The sequence below is a fragment of the Pezoporus flaviventris genome, unplaced genomic scaffold (assembly GCF_033815535.1).
Source record: "Pezoporus flaviventris isolate CSIRO_AGI_PZ_B2104156 unplaced genomic scaffold, CSIRO_AGI_Pfla_v1 ptg000013l, whole genome shotgun sequence".
NCBI lineage: Eukaryota > Metazoa > Chordata > Aves > Psittaciformes > Psittacidae > Pezoporus > Pezoporus flaviventris.
Genome location: NW_026892561.1, coordinates 15,781,660 through 15,800,225, shown reverse-complemented (window position 1 = coordinate 15,800,225; position 18,566 = coordinate 15,781,660). Strand labels below are relative to the sequence as shown.

The following is an 18,566-nucleotide window of genomic DNA, read 5'->3' as shown; positions in this document are numbered from 1 at the left end:
CTCTATTTACTAAATGCAAAGACGTGGGGAAGCGCCCTGCCCAACAGTGGGGGTGCAAGGGAGAGAACATCCTGGAAGCCTCCTGTAACTGCCTGTGCTGAGCTGGGAGCAGGAAGGAATGGGGCAATGAGCAGCAGCTGCCCCCCCGGCAGTGGGGACTGGAGGGTGAGCATCTTGAGCCTGGTTGAGCCTGTCTTCCTCACGGCTTCCTGTTTAGATACAGACCTGACCCTCTGGGGGCAGAGAGGAGGCATAGCCAGCATTGCTGAGATTCCTGTTCCGGGCTGGGATCTGCCGCCCTGCTGCCACTCTCCCATGAGCAAAGCAGAACATCTCCACCAGAGCAAGATGTATATATTAAGTCCAAATCTAGCCCGTTTTGTGGATCTGAGTTGCGAGGGACTCTCTATAGGGAGTTGGAGAGCAAGAGCTCAACTGATGCATCTTCCCAGCTATAAATGACAGTGATAACTATATATTTTTTTATATTGTCATGATGTAAATGTACACAAATGCTTTCCTCTTTGTGTTCCTGGCATGTCTCCAGTGCTGCCAGTGCTACCTAGCTGGGGCTTGGTGCGTTTGTTCTGGAGAATTTGGGATCATCCTTTTTTGATCCTTGTATTGCTGAGTGCAGCTTTAATCTAGATTTTCTTTGGTGCCAGAAAGGATGAAATCCTTTATAGACGCTTCTTAAAAGTGGCTTCTGTGGAAGTCTTCCGCAACGCTGTTTCTGGGAAGGGTCCAGCTGAGTTTTGCAGGCTCAAAACAAGGAGGCATTTCAAGCGCGTTAAAATATAATTCCTCTACACCTCCTACTCTGTCAGGTACATCTGATTCTGTGGGGCTTCTGCTGCTTTGCATAGCTGAGCTCGATCTTAGCAAATTGGCAAAATTCTTGAATTTCAACTAGCTTGTTTTAAAATAAGATTTTGCGTCGCCTGCAAGCCACATGCACAGTCGGACTGGTGTGAAAATTGATGCATGTGGCCAGTTATTTGTGTAGAGCGCCTGGTGTCATGTTGAGCTCATTTAATTAAAATATTTCTGAAATACTCCTGTTCCTGCCACGGGGAATTTTTAAAAGTGTTAAGTCATTTACAGTGATGTCTCTTTTTCTTTTTCTTTCATCATGTAAGGAGCAGCGTGGCTGTACCGACATAAAATGGAGCAGGATTTGAAAGCAAGCTGGCCCTGTGTGCCTGAGAGCCCTGCCTGGGGGCAGCCCTCCCCTGGCTCCTATGGGGGACCTGCATGGTGGGCAGTGAGCTGGCTGGGAGATGCTCAGGGTTTGGCCGCCTGAAGAGCACAGCCTGCTCTTTGCCAAGCCGCGGCACTCAGCGCGAGGTGAATTATCTGCTAGCTAATGACTTGACATGATTTTTTGAGATGAAGAAGATTATGTTGTATTAGATCTGGGAGGTACTGAAGGGATATCTGTAATAATTTCAATTGATCTTTCAGTGCTCTGACAACCGCAGTAAAAAGGGTGAAGGCTTCCGGGCAAGCTCACTATTTCTCCCAGCACCACCAGTGCCACTTAACTTCATAATAAAATAATGACTAGTCTGGTATTGCTAACAATATGCTGCCTACTCGATTGCATGAAATAGGTCAGGATCTCATCCTGTGGTGAGTGTTTAATCAATAAACTCGGATTCACCAGAGCTCCCTTTTGACTAAGACTGCCCATAGGAGAGAGATGGTTTTCAGGAGGGTTGGCCAAAGCATGGTGGCCCTGGCTTGGCTGTTTCATTTAATACCATGGCTAAGATGTGACAAGTGCTTTCCAGTGAAGCTTTGAAGGTTACTGGCAGCATTAAGTAGTGCGAGCTGTATGTAAAACTCTGTTGTAATGCACATATAGTAAAATTACAAGTTTAAGGAGGAAAATGTCCCCATGTGGCAGGGGGCAGGCATCTGAACTGGTAAGAATGTGTGAAGTGTGAGCCATTAATGCTGGAAAGCAAGGTCTGAGCCGAAGAGGAAGCAGGGTAGGGATGGGGCTTTGAACACTGCTTGCCAGAGGGACTTTGGGAAGGTGCTTACTGGCAAACATGAGCAAGTACTGCCTGTGCTGCTGTCTGCCAGTCTTGTAGGGTCACACGGTGGCAGGAATGACAGGGCTCAGCCAGACGGGTGACCTGATGGGTCCTGAGAAGATGAGGAATGGGCATGCTCCTCTTCCCCTGTTTGCTGGCCTTGTGGATAAGTCATGATAGACTCACTGCTTTTTGGCTTCCAGCAATGACCTAATTAACAGTTCTCTTCCAGGCTTGGAGCAGCCTGTCGCTTATGGCCAGATTCCAAGCCATGATGGTGAGGAGAGTTTGGTGGCAGGGGGTCCAGCCTGGGAAAGAGCAGAGATTTCCTAGCTGGATGGTAAGGTTGGTGGTGGAGCCAGCGAGGATGAAGGAAACCATAACCCAGATTGAGGAGCATGCTTTGGGAAGTGCATGCCAGGAAGTGCATGCTGGTGTGTGGTCTTCCCCACACCTCCTTGCCTCTATGAGCACTTCTGCTCTGGGCAAGTGTCCTGTGGGCATGGGAGTGCTCAGGGCTCTGGCAGGAACACATCAGCTGATGCAAAGCATGTCAGTGCAAACAGCAATGCCCTGGTGGGTGATGCTGGCCTATAGCCACTCAAATGCCTTTGAGAGGGCTGGGAGCCAAGTAGGCACCGAGCCCAGGGCAGAACTGGAGCTGCTGGAAAAAAGCTGGGAGGCAGCAGTGCCTCCTGTCCCATGTCCCTGTCAGGCATCCTTGCCCTGTGTTTTCTTGGGTTGGCCTTTCCTTGGTTGGTCTTCCTTCCTTCTCTTGGGACCGACAGTGTCCCCCTGTGACTCATCTGGCTTCCTGGCTGGGGGCTTTCCTCACCATTGCTCTCAGTGAGTCACGTTTCCAGCTTGCTGATCATCTGAGCCATTGGCAAATATCTGCTGGGAGCTCAAGGGAGAAGAAGGGGAATAACGTCTGCCAGGCTCCCTGAACGCGGGGTAGAGTGCAGACCTTTGGCATTGCTCCTTCCCAGCCAGTGGGTGCCCTGCCAGCTCCCACCGCTTCTCTAAATTCATGTGCATGTAAAGTCATCGCACAAATGTCTGTCCCCTTTTGTGCCCTTGTGCTCCCTTCTTTTCCTCCTGCTTCACGCTTGTTCTTCCTTAGAAATGTTTCTTCAAGCAGGCTTTAAGCATTGTACTAGTGTGCTGTGTTACCTGTTGGGCTCAGCAGAGCATGTGAAGGGGTGTTGGTGCGTGCTGGAGAGGTGCTGTTGGCTTTGCGTGGCTCCTTCCTTAGAGGCTCCCCATTTTGCACGCATGGTTCTGGTAGCACAGCAGGCCCAGCTTGGTGCCGGGGCTCAGCTGCACTAGAAGCAGGGAATCTGGCACCTCAAACCTTGCTTTTTAAAGCAGGGACATGGTGTAGCTGGAGCACTGACACATGTGACATCTGTGGTACTGCAAATGCCATGGAAGCTGTTGGTGGTGCCTAGGTGGCTCTCCTGCTCTCCGTGCCTGTGCTGGCTTCTCCTCCTGCTTAGAAAGGAGTGATTTGTTGCACAGTCTGGCTGATGGGCATGAATGGATTTAGCCTGGCTGTCAAGGGGATGGTCTGCAGCTTGTTCTGGGAGATCTGGGGTCATGAGAGTTCTGGTAATTGCTGTTTGTGAGGGTTTGAAGAGTTCTCACAGAAACCATCATCCTTTGACAGTTCTCTGCTCCTTCAGCAAGCTGCCTTCAATTGCCTGACCTTCTAACTTGTAAAAACCTCTGCAGAAAGCATTGCTACTGAGGGAAAAGGCTGTGTTCAGTATCACCAGCCATAACACACCCAGCCCAGTGTTCTCTAGCCCCACCATGGTCATGAAGAGGTGGCAGCCTCTTCTGCTGCTAGAAACTTGCTAACAAAGATAACCATCTCCACTTATCTTTGCATTTTAAAGTAAATTCCTAACTGTGCCTAAGGCTAAGCTCCTGGTGTACCTGAGAGGTTGTTGAGATGAGAAAATAGGTTTAAGAGGGGTACACCAAAGTGTGGCTGATTTCAGTGTCTGCAACTCATCCTGGTATCTCCCAGCACTTTCCTGGTCAACATAGTGGAGTGCTAGCCCCATCCCCCTTTTCCATTCTCTGTTAGTGTCTCCTCACATGCTTTGCTTCTATTTGGAGTTTTTCTCCTAGTTTACTGCAAGATGGAATTTTCCTGTTTTTTTTTTTTAATAAATCAAGGGCTTTCATCAGTTTGCTGCTCCTGTTTTTTTTTTTTAATAAATCAAGGGCTTTCATCAGTTTGCTGCTATCATGGCAGTGCTTTACTCTTGGGATGAAGTGAGGTCCAAATGTTCCCTTGTGCTGAACACCGAAGCTGGTGTATGGACCTGAGCATGAGGGACGCAGGTGGCTGCATCCTAAGGAGCCACCTTTTCCAGCCAGGCATGAGTGTGTCCAGAGATGGTACCTGGCTCTTCTTCTGTGATTAAGGAGAGAAATGGCTTAGGAAAAGGGGAGCAAAGGCTAAAAAAAGCCTCACAAGCAGGAGATCAGGGTTCAAGCAATATTTAGTACCTGTTTCATGGATGCAAAACCAAGACACAGGGAGACTGAGTGACTTGTCAGATTCCTTCTGAAGGAGGCATGCCTGCACAGGGAGCCAGACTGAATTATAGTTTAACCAAGCTGAAATCAACGCTTTAAACACTACTCTTGTGTATGATCCTTTCTGTTCTTGTGCTTCTCTGCTGGTCCTCAAAGGCCAAGGACCCCCTGATTTAGTTTGTTGAAGTATTGTCCTCTCAGAAGAGAGGCAAAGCAGGAGCTGCAGCCTTGCAGGAAAAAAAGCCACATGCCCCAGTTTCTTCACTGCTAAAATTAACTCGTGGTGGTTTTAGCTTGGTGCAGCAGGAGGATGTTCCAAGGGATGCTGTACACCAAATGGCCAAGGGGGAAGAGCAGCGTCGGAGCCTGCCTGGCAGCCTGCAGCAAGGTGAGAAGGATTTTGGCACGGGGTTTTGTGGCTGTGAGAGCTGTAAGGGTGGGTTTGTTATGGCCTGTTCCTGCAGTGGCTGGGAGCAGAGGAAAGGATCACATCTGTTTAAGAGGAGAGGCTGCAAAAGCTATTGTGTGAGCTGGTCTGTGAAATGAATCTTGTTTAATTAGGGAGCTGGAGGAAAGAATGTATCTATTGTAGGACAGCAGAACAAGCACAGCCGAGAACAAGATAAAGGAGCCGCGAGTGCATTCTCCCAGTCCCAGTGAAGGGCTGTAGCATGCAAAGCACAATGAAAGCCCTGGAAGTCCCCTACCCCCTCCTTCCTGCACCTCCTCATCCTTTGGGGAGGCTGTGATGGCCACACAAGGACTACTGCTTTCGTCATGGCACTGTGGGCAGATACTGTCCCCAGCTGCTCTGGTGTCCCTGTAGGTGGTAGACAGTGGGTGCTGTGCTTCAACTGGGTTTTTTGGAGGGATAGGACTTTCACATGCTGGAGTGATGTCTACCCAGGGCAAAGACTATAGATGAAGAACGTAGCCAAATTTGCATCAATTTTTAGAGAATAAAATGTTTCCTCTCAGGCCAGGTTTCCCTGATGGAGAATGAGGACCCTGATGATTCTTAATCTGTCACTTGCTTTTCACCAGCAGGAGTTTAACATGGTTGGAAGAAGACCCCAGTTCTTCTGCCATATGCTTGCCTATAGAAACTGCTGTTCTGTTTCAGCAGAAATGGCAAAAATAAACCTGAAGTCAGTATTCACCGCAGGAAACTCCAGCAAAGATGGTTAAATTTCAGCATAACTCTTTTTAGTTAAAGAGCCCAACTGTGATCTTTTACAGTGGTGCTCTTGGATTGCAATACTAATGTGCGTTATGGAAAGCCATCTCTTTCTTTATCCCTTGAAAGGCCCCCAGTTTTGTTTTGGCATTTGCTCCTATGACATTTTCTACTCCCTTGTAACATGATGGATGGGGCTGGTCTGGACTCCTTCAAACACTCCCTAATTCCCAGGAAGTTTGGGGATGTGTGTGTATCTCTCCAGTAGTGGAGACACAAAGAGCACGTTTTTGCTGGTATCTACATACAGGCTAAGATATCCTTGATATCTAAAAAAGAGAAATGCAGACTAATTGGTCCAAAGCTGGTGGTGAGTGTGATTTGGGGTGCAGGTCCTATTGAGCTTCCTGTGGAAAAAAAGAGAAAAAAAAAAAAAAAAAAGATGTGTCTTTCTGTGGTTTGAATGGGTCCAACTTCAACTCCCAGCTAGCTGATCTTCTGTGTTTGCCCAAAGAGCCTTTGTCATGAGGAGGCTCTTCCCCAAGTCTGAGCCATGGACAAGCCGCCTCCTAGCCTACTCTTTGGATAAGTGAGAGTTTGTTTTAACCCTTGGGACTGGCAAACCTACCTCCTGTTCTTGTTGCTTTTTTCTAAACTCTTTTCTATTGCTTCTTGGAAGCGTACGATAAATCAGAACATGTTATGTTAGGATGGATTATATTAGTAGTGATTTCAGCAGTGCCATGTTTTGAGATAGTCACCTTTCTGTCTTGCTGCATGTTGCCCTGTTCATGTGCCCCACCACACTCTCCTCTTAGTGTTCTTTCCACTGGGATGACACCTTTGATGTCTCCAGGGTTTCTTTTTAGATGCATTTTTTGCATCTTGTGGATGCAGCTCCTTTTCCCTCTGGGAGGCTGCTTGGCCAATGCTGTATAAAATCAACCTGAAATGCATAGATGCCAAATTCCTGTATGCGTAACCCTAGATAGCAAGTACTTTTTTTCTTCTTACAGACCTGCATAAAAATTAGCATTGCTGTGCTCTCCTTGTGTGGAGTTTCTTGGATGCACAGCAGTATTCTGTCATCTGTCAGTGATTGCTTCATTTGGGGCTCCACTGGAGAGGTGGGTTTCAGCCCCTCAATCTGGGCTGTGTTTGTCAAAATGCATGCAAAAGCAGAAATGGCAGTGTATTCTCTTTGGTTTCTTAGGCAGCCTAATAGCTTTGTGAAGTACACTTCTAATTTCACTGAGACAGTTTAGGATTTCAACTTGCATAGAGCTAGTGCTGTGCTGAGCTGTACTGCAATCCTTTTCCTTGCTACAAAGTCCTGTGTTGTCTGTTTTCTAACTCTGCCTAAAATTTTGGAGCTTTCATTAGCTTGGAATTTTTTCTGATTCTTTCTCAATCACTCTAAATCACAGAATCCCAGAATCCTAAGGGTTGGAAGGGACCTCAAAAGATCATCTAGTCCAACCCCCCTGCAAGAGCAGGGTAACCTAGAGTACTTCACACAGGAGCTTGTCCAGGCAGGCCTTGAATATCTCCAATGTAGGAAACTCCACAACCCCCCTGGGCAACCTGTTCCGGTGCTCTGTCACTCTCACAGTAAAGAAATTTTTCCTGATGATAAAGGACAGTTTTCTGACTTTTTGACTTTAACATGTAGAATTTAGTGAATGATTTTTAATACATGTGTTACTTATTACCAAAATAGGAACCATGAAACAAGTGTGATATGAATAATTACCTCTTTTGTCCAGTATACAGCCTGGAAATATTGCTGGGCACCACCAGCGTCTAATGAGCCCCAGAGGCCTGGCTTGTTTCTGATGTGTTAAGCATTTAATGCTGCTACTCATTCATTCTTCATTAATTGTCTGAATATGAAATTGCTGATTTAGTTACAGCATTACCAACTTGCCTTCCTTCAGTTTCTCACTGCTCTTCTGCTTGGCTCTTCTCATCTGCCTTCTAACTGGTCTTGCTCAAGCTTTTTGTGCAACTGTGGGAGAGCAGCTCTTTGTGAGCAGTGAAAAAATACCAAAGTAAATGCTGTGTTTCACAACGTGGGGTGTAAATCTCACCGTGTTCTGATTCGGTGAGCTCTGCTGAGCTGACACCTTCCTGAAGTGCTGCGTGGGTATCTTCTTATGGTGCCCCTCTCTTTGTCACCTGCCCTCGGCGTGAATTTGGGGTGACTCTGTGCTCTTCCATGGTGTCAGCCCTGCCTCTAGCCCCCTCCTCAGGGGTGGGGATGATCTCAGCTGCCTTGAGCAGGGGGTGTCTTAGAAAGAAAGCATATGGGGAAGAAAGCAAATCTGGAACACAGAACTTTTGTTTTCCTGCCGAGGTGGATGAAGTTGTCTGCCTGGGCATTCCCTGTGCTGCTCAGCACCCGGCACTTGCAGGGCCCCACAAAGCATCAGGTAATGCCAGTGCTGGGAAGATGTAGGAGTTTAATTAGGGACTACAATAAAGGGCATGACTAAACTGTTGCAAATGGCAGTGCTTTTCTTGAAGCCAAGCTCATTCTAGCACATGGGCTCAAACCCGCTGTAGGCTGGATGAACAGAGGCCATTTCTAGGCTTTTGTGGCTTCTTACCTTCTTTAATGGGTGATTGCTGTCTCCAGACAGCTTGTGCACCCGCTGCCTTTGCCCATAGGTTGAACCTATGTGTATCTGATTAAAAATACCACAGATTCCAGTCAGATGTGGGGTTTTCAAGGAATGTTTTTCTGCTTATTTTAGCAACAGGTGGTAAATATTAAGGTATGTACAGCTCAACTCTTGTGTCTCTAGAGCTGTGAAAAGCAGAGCCTGCAGATGCACACAGAGCGTGCCACTTGTTTTTGTTAACCAAAGGGAGCAGCTCGAAGCCTGGCTATTTCTGCAACCAGTTTGACCAGTATCCCATTGCACGTTCCCACTGGTTAATTCGTCTTCACCACACTTGGTCATCGGAGATGGCAGCATGTGAAGGCAGGTGGGAGCCTACTGCCTCCACACAGGTCCGGTCCTTGTTGTTATTGCTTCCTTGGATTTCTGAAAGGGATTTAGAGATGATTTCAAGGCTGGGGGATAGCCTGTGTCACAGTCTCCATCAGCCTTCATGGCTGAGAGAAGCAGCTTCTCCCAGCCCACAAGCAGCCACTTGTACTCAGAGCCATTGCTGTGTGTACCCAAGCTTGGGGGAAAAAGTCTTGTCTGTGCTGGGATGGGGTTCCAGCTTTCTCTTACAAGCTCAGTATTAGTTAAGCCCCAACGAAACAAACAGTAATACATGCACAGAGACCTGCTGGTGGCTTTGTTGAGCTGCTGGGTGGAGCTGAGGAATGTTGCTGGAAAGTGTGCTCCTGCACCAGCAGCTGCATCCCTTGTGTGCACCATGCTGCTGCATCCCCCTGCACAGCGCTGGGCTTCCATGGCATGCAGAGTGGCATGCAGGCTGCAAACTGTCTTGGGAGGGAAGGTACACTGGTATGTCTCAAGCCTCCTCTGAATCTCTCATCTTAAGGGTTTTTGTTTTTCTTTTTAAATCAAAACAATTTAAGACAGGGACAGAGATCTGAGACCCCTAAGGATTTCTTGTAAGGGAGGTGAATTGTCTTGTAAATGGAAATCTGCAAAAGAGCAGGTGAGAATGAGCTGTTACCTAGAAGAACTTCTCTGTTTAATCTTATGATTGATAATGATTTAATTTTTACCAGTTCTGGTTTCCCTGGTGCTTCTGTGAAACTGCTTAGACTGAAATGGCTTGTGGATGTATCCCAGTTTGTCAGCTCATCTTGTGAAACTCAAAAGGTAGTGAGGGGAGATTGGAAGAAATGGATCAAGGCTGGATCCTAACAATGGGTCTGTTAGGAAATAGCAAACCGAGCAGAAGGGATTTCTTCTGAAGTATTCAATGTTATTAGAAAACATACTTTGTGTGGTAAATGGGCATACTGTGATCCAAGGATTGTTTCAAAGCAGCAACCGTAACTCTGCTCTGCTGCTCTCGCAACATGGGTATTTTTAGACCAATTCCCATCTATACCCCTCAGTACTTGCAACCGTCACAGGCAGTTACCAAAATTAAACCTGAAGTTGGATGGGAAAATAGGCACTGACCTTGTCAGTACAAACCAAAATCATATCTTATTTCAGACAAACGCTTACACCTCAGAGCAGCATTTCCCCATCTGTGCAAATGCAAACTCTGAGGAACCATAGAAGAGTTTAAAAAGCATCGTTAGCCCAAGAATGAGCATCCCACGCTTCATTACTCCTCTCCCCCTTCCAAACTACTGTGCCCTTTGATTAAAGTCTAGCTACTGGCAAAACCACTAACACTGGAGTGTAGACAGCCTGAGGAGCAGCTCAGACATGAGCTGGCAGGATGACATAGGTGTCCAGCATGTTTGCCCCTGCCATGTTGGTGGTTTGTTGATGGAGCCAGTGGGAACCTTGGTTCTGCTCCCAAATGTCTTTGTGATTCAGTGACCTGCTGCCAGAGCTATCTGCTGCAGGCTGCTTTTTTCCCAGGTTTTGGCAGCAGGAGAGGAGAGCGCACGGAAAATGACCACACCAAGTGATCTTCATGCTGTCCTTTTTCTCACAGCCCAGGGATGGAGCAGGGAGGTGCTGCTGGCATCCTGTGGGCGAGCACCCTGCTGGTTCATGGTACATGGGCATGAGCATGGCCATGGCCAGGTATGTACTTAACAGCTGCATATAGAAATTGGTGTGGTAACATGTCCTCACTGGAGCTGCAATGTGATTGCATGTCCATGATGAAGGGGCAGGGAAGTCCTTGACAGATGCAGGCAGCAGCACAGCACTTGGTAGGGTGGTTTAAGACAGTCTTCTAAAAATACGTTTTGGTCCATTCATTACAGATCAGGTTAGTAGGGTAAGCAGGTATTCCAGTGTGCTCTCCTCCAGCAAGCTTGAGTCCCCTGTGGGCTTAAAGTGAAGCCCAGAAAAATGGACTGTCAGATGTTTTGCAGCCTTGTCCAGAAATGTCTCTTGGATGAAGCTGACCACCCTCCTGGGAGGTATCCTGCTTTCCAGACACTTTATAGCCTGACATCTGCTGCCCTGGTAGAGCTGGGGTGATGCGCCAGGGAGATGCAGGCTGGCAGGTGCCTTTCTGCTTTTGGGGCAGGAACCTACAGTGGAAGGGATGCTCCACCCCTAGGTACACCCCTGGCAGGACCCCTGGCTCTCTGCTGCCCTTCCTGTCTGACAGCTGTGTTCTTGGGAGAAGCAGTGCTGCCTCTGTTCCTTCCCATAGAATCATAGAATAGTTAGGGTTGGAAAGGGCCTTAAGATCATCTAGTTCCAACCCCCCTGCCATGGGCAGGGACATCTCTCACTAAACCATGTCACCCAAGACTCTGTCCAACCTGACCCTGAACACAGCCAGGGATGGAGCATTCACAACTTCCCTGGGCAACCCATTCCAGTGCCTCACAACCTTCAGAGTAGAGAATTTCCTCCTTATATCCAATCTGAACTTCCCCTGTTTAAGTTTTAACCCATTACCCCTTGCGCTATCACTACAGAACCTAATGAACAGTCCCTCCCCAGCATCCCTATAGGCCCCCTTCAGGTACTGGAAGGCTGCTATGAGGTCTCCAGGCAGCCTTCTCTTCTCCAGGCTGAACAGCCCCAACTTTCTCAGCCTATCTTCATATGGGAGGTGCTCCAGTCCCCTGATCATCCTCGTGGCCCTTCTCTGGACTTGTTCCAACAGTTCCATGTCCTTTTTATGTTGAGGACACCAGAACTGCACACAATACTCCAGGTGAGGTCTCACGAGAGCAGAGTAGAGGGGCAGGATCACCTCCTTCAACCTGCTGGTCACGCTCCTTTCGATGCAGCCCTGGAGACCACTCCAATATTCCCTGGTCTGGGTGGCTTGGATGATCGGGGACTTCTGTGAGGCTACCCCTGACCAGGTTGCATCTGTTTGCTACTGTGGCAAAGCTGTGTTTTAAATCGTCCCCTTTTCCTCTCTAGTGCTCTTTTCTTTCTGCCACTGTATTTAGCTGTACTGGTTGTGTTCTCTCATTTAGCTGAGATGAATAGGCTCCTCTTGGAGGAGGCCAGTGCTTCCTGGAGAAACTCATTGGGAAGCCTTTCTCTGTGCCTCTTCCTCACCCACTTAAGTTTGTTCTGGGCTTGTGCTGCATGATCCTAACAAAGTCTCCAGCTGTATAGAATAGCCCAGTGGAGTTGCAGCTTGTTTGTCCTTATCAGGCACAGTTGCATTTGATGGATCCCATAGTCATGCCACCAGGCCCAGTGCCCAACACCTCTGCACCTGGCAAGCTGGTGTAGTGTGTGCCTTGTCTATGCATAGGCTTTTCGAGTCTATGGCTCACAGGACACACAGGCACATTGCAGGCCTGTGCTCACTGTGCTGCGTGCCTTGGAGTGGTGTGCCCTCTCCAGTGCTAGAAGTCACACTTCTCCAGTTAGCAAAGCACCTAATGGAAAAAAAGAAGCGATGAGATGTTCCTGGCTGTGCCCTGCTCTTAACACTGGCAGGACCCCAGCACCAAGCTCTGATTGTTGTTCAACCCACAAAGGGCTAGTGGGCAGCAGGTGCTGCCTTCCTGCTCCTCCTGCTTTCCATGCCCATCCCCAGGGTGGCTTGGCACCTCTGGCCAGGAAAGGGCTGTGTCCCTCCCAGATTCCCTTTCCCACACAGCTTGTGGGTGGCTGTCAGTCATCCATAGGCACTGGTATTTGTGCCATTTCCTTGTGTGGTTCAGTGAAGCGAAATCGTTGTCCCCTGCATGGTGCCGCTGCTTGCCATTCCTCCCAATTACTGCTATTAGGATCCAGCAAGGTTTCTCAGGCTTCCCTTCTGTGGGTTATGCCTGATCTCTTGTACATTTCTGAGGTTTACTTTCATTCCCTGTGTTCTCAGCAGCAGAAATTGCGAGGAGGTATGTGGTTTCCCCTCCAGTCGTTAATTCTTGGAGCCATGGAGTCTGTGCCAATTGAACTCAAGCTCAGCTGTCACTTTGCAATAAGTTAATTCTTCATCAAGAGAACAGTACCGCTCCTCCTCCCAGAGTGCTGGGAAAGCCTTTGCTAGTCTGCCATGCCTTTCATTAGCCTGAGCTGACCTTGGGTTAAAGTCTAACTCTGAAGGTATTTCATTAGCTGCTGTGCCAGCCAGCTGCAGGGAGGAGCCACCACGGGGTGCCAAGGCAGCGGGACACTGGCTTCCAGCACCCTGCCCTGCTCCCCTGTGGGGCCTGCACCAGCCCTGCACTTGCGCTTTCGTTGCATGATGAGGTCCAAGGGACAGAGAGCTGCAGGGACATCACCACAGGCTGCTCACATCGCAGGGGCCTCGGAGCCAGCCCTTTGCATTCAGCAGTGCTGGCTCTGGGGGATCTGGCATTGCTCAGTTTCATGTCCTTTTGCATAAACACAAAGGAATATAAGTTTTCTGGCAAAAAGAAATATACCCTTTCTATGCTTTTTCTTATAGAAGATTTTTGTCTCCTGCCTCCCAGTCTAGCAGAGTAGCAGTGCATTTTGTGGAAATTGCCTTTTTCGTGTCAGTTGAATCCTCAAACCACTGCTCTTTCTCCAGTATCCCCACTACAAGCTTTTAACCTTTCTTTTTTTCTTTGGAAGAAGGGGATAAGGGCTAGAAGGAGGCAGGGGCAGCTCAGTGCATTTAGGGGAACTTCCATTAGAGAATTTTCTGTTTATTTGTCTTCTGCTAGCACAATCTGACCATTCAGGATTCCTGGTACCTTCCCTTACTGGTGGAGAGTGCTACTGGGCAGACTTAAATCTCCAACTGCTGCAGTTCAGATGGGCTGGAATAAAATGAGGACACTTCTATTCAGGTTAACCTTGTTTCAGATGCTTTCATGTGGTGGGATGATGAATCTAGAAAGTCATCATCTCTCCTCTTCAGTGTCTGATCTGCCTAACCTACCCTGCAGTGAGTGGTTACAAGTTTTCTTACACTTTTACTGTGTAGAAACAGTGTGACAGAGATGGGTAACATGTTTCTAAGGGCTGAGTTTTCTGTGCTTTTCACACATACCCATGGCACTGGGATTCAGACATAATTTTACTCTAAGCTGACAAGGTTACATGCTCTGTCTGTTAAGCAACATATGTTACTCTGTTCTGCAGAAAGGGCAGTTTTAATACTCTGCCAGTAGGAATGTGTTGTGCAACGATGCATACACCAGCTGGCATTATTTTCCATCTAAAGTTATTTAAATGGTGAACTCTGCATAAAAGACAGATGTTGAAAATAGACTCCCACTAACCTGAGGTCAATGGTAAGGCTATCCTGCTCTGCTGAGAGGTTTCTTTTCTAATTGAGAAGAATATTTTTGTTGTGGGCAGTATAAAATTAAGGGATAATCTTTATTCACTTCTCAGCTGGTTGGAGTTTACAAGTGATCTAATACTTTTTCATTAGTGAGACCACTTCTTTTCTTCTTGAATATCTTTACTTTTTTAACTTTGGCATATCTCAGATGTCCATTTTCAATCTTTGCTTACCAATTTTAGCAGAGTGCTTAGAGCTTCAGTTGGAGACTGACTGTGGAGCTGTGCAAGTCCAGGAACAGTTGGGTTTCTTTGTTACTCTTTCAATTTTCTGTGTATTTCCCTGCAATGATGTCTTACCTATTTTCTGGGGTTGCCATGTTGCTGTAGCCAGGAATTAATGTAATTAACCCAAACCTGTAGTATTATTACAGGTGTTTAAAGACTGAGAATCATGCCCAGAGCTGACAGCCAAGAAAGCTCCTCTGACCATTACACCATTTAGTTATAAGTAATACATTGCAATGCGAAATACTGCAAGGTGTGAAACCAACAGGGATCATGGGGAATTGCACAAATTCTCTTTCCTTCCTGCCACTGTCAGCTGCTGCCTTCCTGGGAGCTGTAGGAGCTTGCTGGGGTGTGCAAGGGCTTGTGGTGAGACGTGCCTTTCTCCTGCCATAACCAGTAAGCAGCATCCTGGCATGGCAGCGCACTGTCACTGCCAATGTGAAGGGCTGCACCATAAGCCGGCAGGTCTGAGAACACATTCTGCCATGCACAGTTTTGGGTGCATCCCTTACAGTCTGTATGGCTCAAATCTCACTTAGAGGAACTGTGCAAACCTAACTCTCCCTTTGGCCCTAGCCAGAGGTACTGCTTTAGTTGAAATCCCTCTGCTTTGCAGAATTAGCCTTGTGAGCAAGGCAGAGCAAATTGCACAGTAGTCTGTAAGCAGGGAGGGTAGCTGTGCATGAATGGTATGCCAGGCTCTGCAGAGTGGTACGTGTTCTCTCTAGGTTTGATTTGCTGCCCCTCTCTCCTGAGTGGTTTTCCTTCCTGCTTGCACCTGTTTACCCAAACACAAATCTGAAAACAGTGCATCTCCTGGCCCATGGGCTCAACATGCCTGACCCATGCAGCCCAGGGATGCAAGAGGCTGCTCAGCTGAATTGCTGTTTTATTGAATCCTCTTCCTTGCTAATTTGCTATTAAATTATGGTTAGCATTTCATTAGAGTCCCATTGGGCATGAGTTCATTAGTGTTTTATTGGCTAAAACTGTGCTTCCTTGCATGGGAAATGTATCCCAAAGGGCATCTGGACTCATCGGAACGATTGTACTAACGAGGGCGGGATGGGGCAGAGTGTGCAATAGCTTTTTAAGCACATGGCTTGGACTTGCAAAGGAGCTTGGCTCTTGCCTCAGCGTCAGCATAAAGGCCTGGATTTATGCAAGGGCTTAGCAAATCTGGCTGGTCGGCCCTTCTGAGCATTTGGCTTCTTTGCTGGAATTTTGCCCTGAGCCATCAGCACAAGGGGAATTTTGCTTCCGTATGGCAGAGCTTTCCCTATGGCACTGCCCTCTGCCAGAGCGAGCCTGGGCAGAATCCTCTGCCTGCAGCCAGGAGTTATGGCAGTGTCTCCAAGGAGCTCTGCATCTATTCTGTCCCTGAAACATACGCCAGGGCTGGGTAGCATCTTTGCTGAAACATCCTGGCCGGTCTGCATTGCTGTCCTGAGGCTGTTACTTGACCAAAACCAAGCTAAAAATATTCTTTCTAACCCGGAGATATTTTTCAGAATTGCTGTCTCTTCCAAGTCCACGTTAGCACTTGGGATGGCCCAGAATAGAAACCCCACAGCTCCAGCAGCACAGAAATGCAACTTGATGTTTATAATCAATGATTGTTGGGTCTAATAAATCAGGCTGCAAGGTGCCATGTGGTGACTCTGGGAGCTGTGGAGAGCATATATATATCAGCCCATGGCTCTTGGAAAAATCACATGTAGAGCTCCAGAAGGTGCTGGTTTAATTACTCCAAGGCAAATGATCTGAAGCTCACCTTTTCAAGGCTAAATCAAGATGTTTCTTTAGTGTTAGGTACCAGACATCTGCTGTGATCTCACTACTGATCTTGGCAAGGCACAGAGGCAGGCTCTTAGGTGCAGTTTTTGCTTCTTGTAATGACGAGGAAGGGGAGTATTGGGCTTAGAAACCCACCCTCATGGACTCTTTGATGAGGGACTCTGGTGAGGCCCTTGTCCATGAAGAATAAGCCCTGCAAGCAGCATATGAGTATGTTCTGGGAATTTTGAGGCTGGCTGTATCCATGGTGGGGGCCTGAGCTCTGCTCTCCCCAGCCCATCACCATGGCTTCAGCCCCAGCACAGGTGGGCTTGCACAGCTTGCCTGGTCTGTGCACTGGGGAGGGCAGAGCTGCACTCCTCTCACTGTTATCCGAGTCACCTGTGTCTCCCATCCCCATCGGTGACTTTAAAATGGCTGTAAGGAATTTTATTTTCAGGTCTTTTATCATTCGATCGCCAGTCAGGGCCAGCAGCTTTTCCTGTCTGCTGGCTCTGGCTGCCAAAGTGGATACATCATGCAGTGCTGGAAATGTCACACCGAGGCTCAAGGCTCAGTGTGGACTGGAGGCAAGGCTTTGCTTCAGGGTGCCTGCCCTGTGCTCCCTCTGCAGAGAAACTGGTGAAATAATGAGAGGATAAATTGAATTCCTCTTCTTGGATGTGTGAGGTGCAGGATGCAGGGCTTTTCTGCTGCTGGGGGAACACAGAGGATCTGTCCCCGTGGCTGTGCAGAGCACCCTGCCTGTGGGGCCAGAGCACCAGGTACTTGATGTAGGTGCAGGCATGGTAGACTAGTCCTATCCCCAAAATAGAGCAGGAGTTGCTCAGCCTAAATGGCTCATCTAGCTTATTCCCCTGCCAGCCCACTCCCCACTCATAAGATTAAATGCTAAAGTGGCTGGATTTTGGAAGATCTCAGTTCTCTCCCCCGGCTGGACCAGAGCTTTGTGCTTAGTCTTTGATCTTCAGAAGTTCCTGTTGGGTTTTTTCCTGTCCAGTGACTTCTAATTGAAGTGGGTAATTGCATTATCCCCTCTCCCCTGGAGCAGTTCACAGACTCCTCAGCAACCACCTTCACTTTTACACTGAGCCCAAGAAAAAAAAGCCCAGTAGAAATGCCATTTCCCGTATGAGAGCTCAACAATGGTCACAGTCAGTGGAGCAAACCCAGCCAGGTTGTGGAGCCCCAGGGGCTGGCAGGGCTGGCGAGGTGGCAGCCCTTTTTGGGGGAGGTACAGCCCTTCAGAGGGGCAGAGGAACACAGGTTAACATTTCCAACAGCACCCTGGGCTGAGCAAAGCATTATTCACATCCAGGGGCCATATCGCTTCTGGGTGTGCTCCTCTGGATGCTGGGCACAGGGACACTGCAAGGCAAAATAGCCTGCTGTCCTGTCCTAGTGTGGATGGGCAGGCTGGTGCAGGCATGTGCTCAGGGAAGCAAACTTTTCCCTATTGCTCTTGCCACTTCCCATGAGTCTTCTCAGCCCTTTCTGGGGCTTTCCTGATGCAAGAAGGCTAATTCAGGTATTTTCTTCCATCCCCTGCAGTATGAATTTAAAGCCAAGAATATCAAGAAGAAGAAAGTGAATCTCATTGTGTCAGTGGATGGTGTGAAAGTCATTCTGAAGAAGAAGAAGAAGGTAGGCAGCCCTGGTCCTCGGAGCAGTGGTGCCTCAGCAGCAGGAGCACTCCCCTCGCAATGCAGGGACCTGCAGCATCCTTGGAGTTCTGTGAAACTCTATTGGGCTGGGAGAGGGAGGGCTGGGATGAGCCTCAGATGAGCTGTGTTCCCTCAGGGTGCCTGAGCCAGTCTTGATGCAGGGGATCTTGATTTGATGCAGGGGATCTTGATGCATGGGGCTCAGGAGCCCCAAGAGAAGTGATGTGGGACATTGCTGGTCCCTGGGAGGACCCAACCCTTGGCAAAGAGTTGCAGAGGAGCATCAGCAGAGCTGTGACAAGAGTTTCCAGGTCTGTCCCTGGACTGTCTTTGTCCTGTCGTTGATCTCAAGGGCAGCATCTGACGTACTCATTTTCAGCTTCTTTCATTGCAGAAAAAAGAATGGGCCTGGGATGAGAACAAAATGCTTGTCATGCACGATCCCATCTACAGGTAAGTCTGCACGGTGAGGGGATGGAGGCTTGCGTGTTTCTGCTGTGGTACTTACCCCACACCACAACAGCACTGTGTTGGGGACTGACCATGGAGAGCTACCACCATGCCCACTGAGGGCAGCTTTTCAAGCAGGCAAGGTGGATGAGTGAGGTTTGCTTTCCTTGGTCCTTGGAGGGCTCCTGGGCTGCTGGCTCTGTCCCTGGGGACTGAGCAAAGAAAGCCCATGCTGCCTCTGCAAAATGCTTGCAGCTGCTGTGTCAGCAGGCTACTTTTCCCAGTT

General features: G+C 48.4%; 1 protein-coding gene across 2 annotated transcripts in view; it reads left to right on the top strand.

The window, feature by feature from the left end:
• Positions 1-18,566, top strand: part of NOS1AP (nitric oxide synthase 1 adaptor protein) — a 37,293-nt gene that overhangs the window by 12,041 nt on the left and 6,686 nt on the right. Inside the window, exons 3-4 of one of the 2 annotated variants that reach the window (XM_061451793.1) lie at positions 17,718-17,810; positions 18,225-18,283. In XM_061451793.1, coding sequence (XP_061307777.1) covers positions 17,718-17,810; positions 18,225-18,283 — 152 coding nt within the window. Of the gene's footprint in view, positions 1-17,717; positions 17,811-18,209; positions 18,284-18,566 lie in introns of both variants that reach the window. The other variant, XM_061451792.1, reaches the window with a different exon arrangement.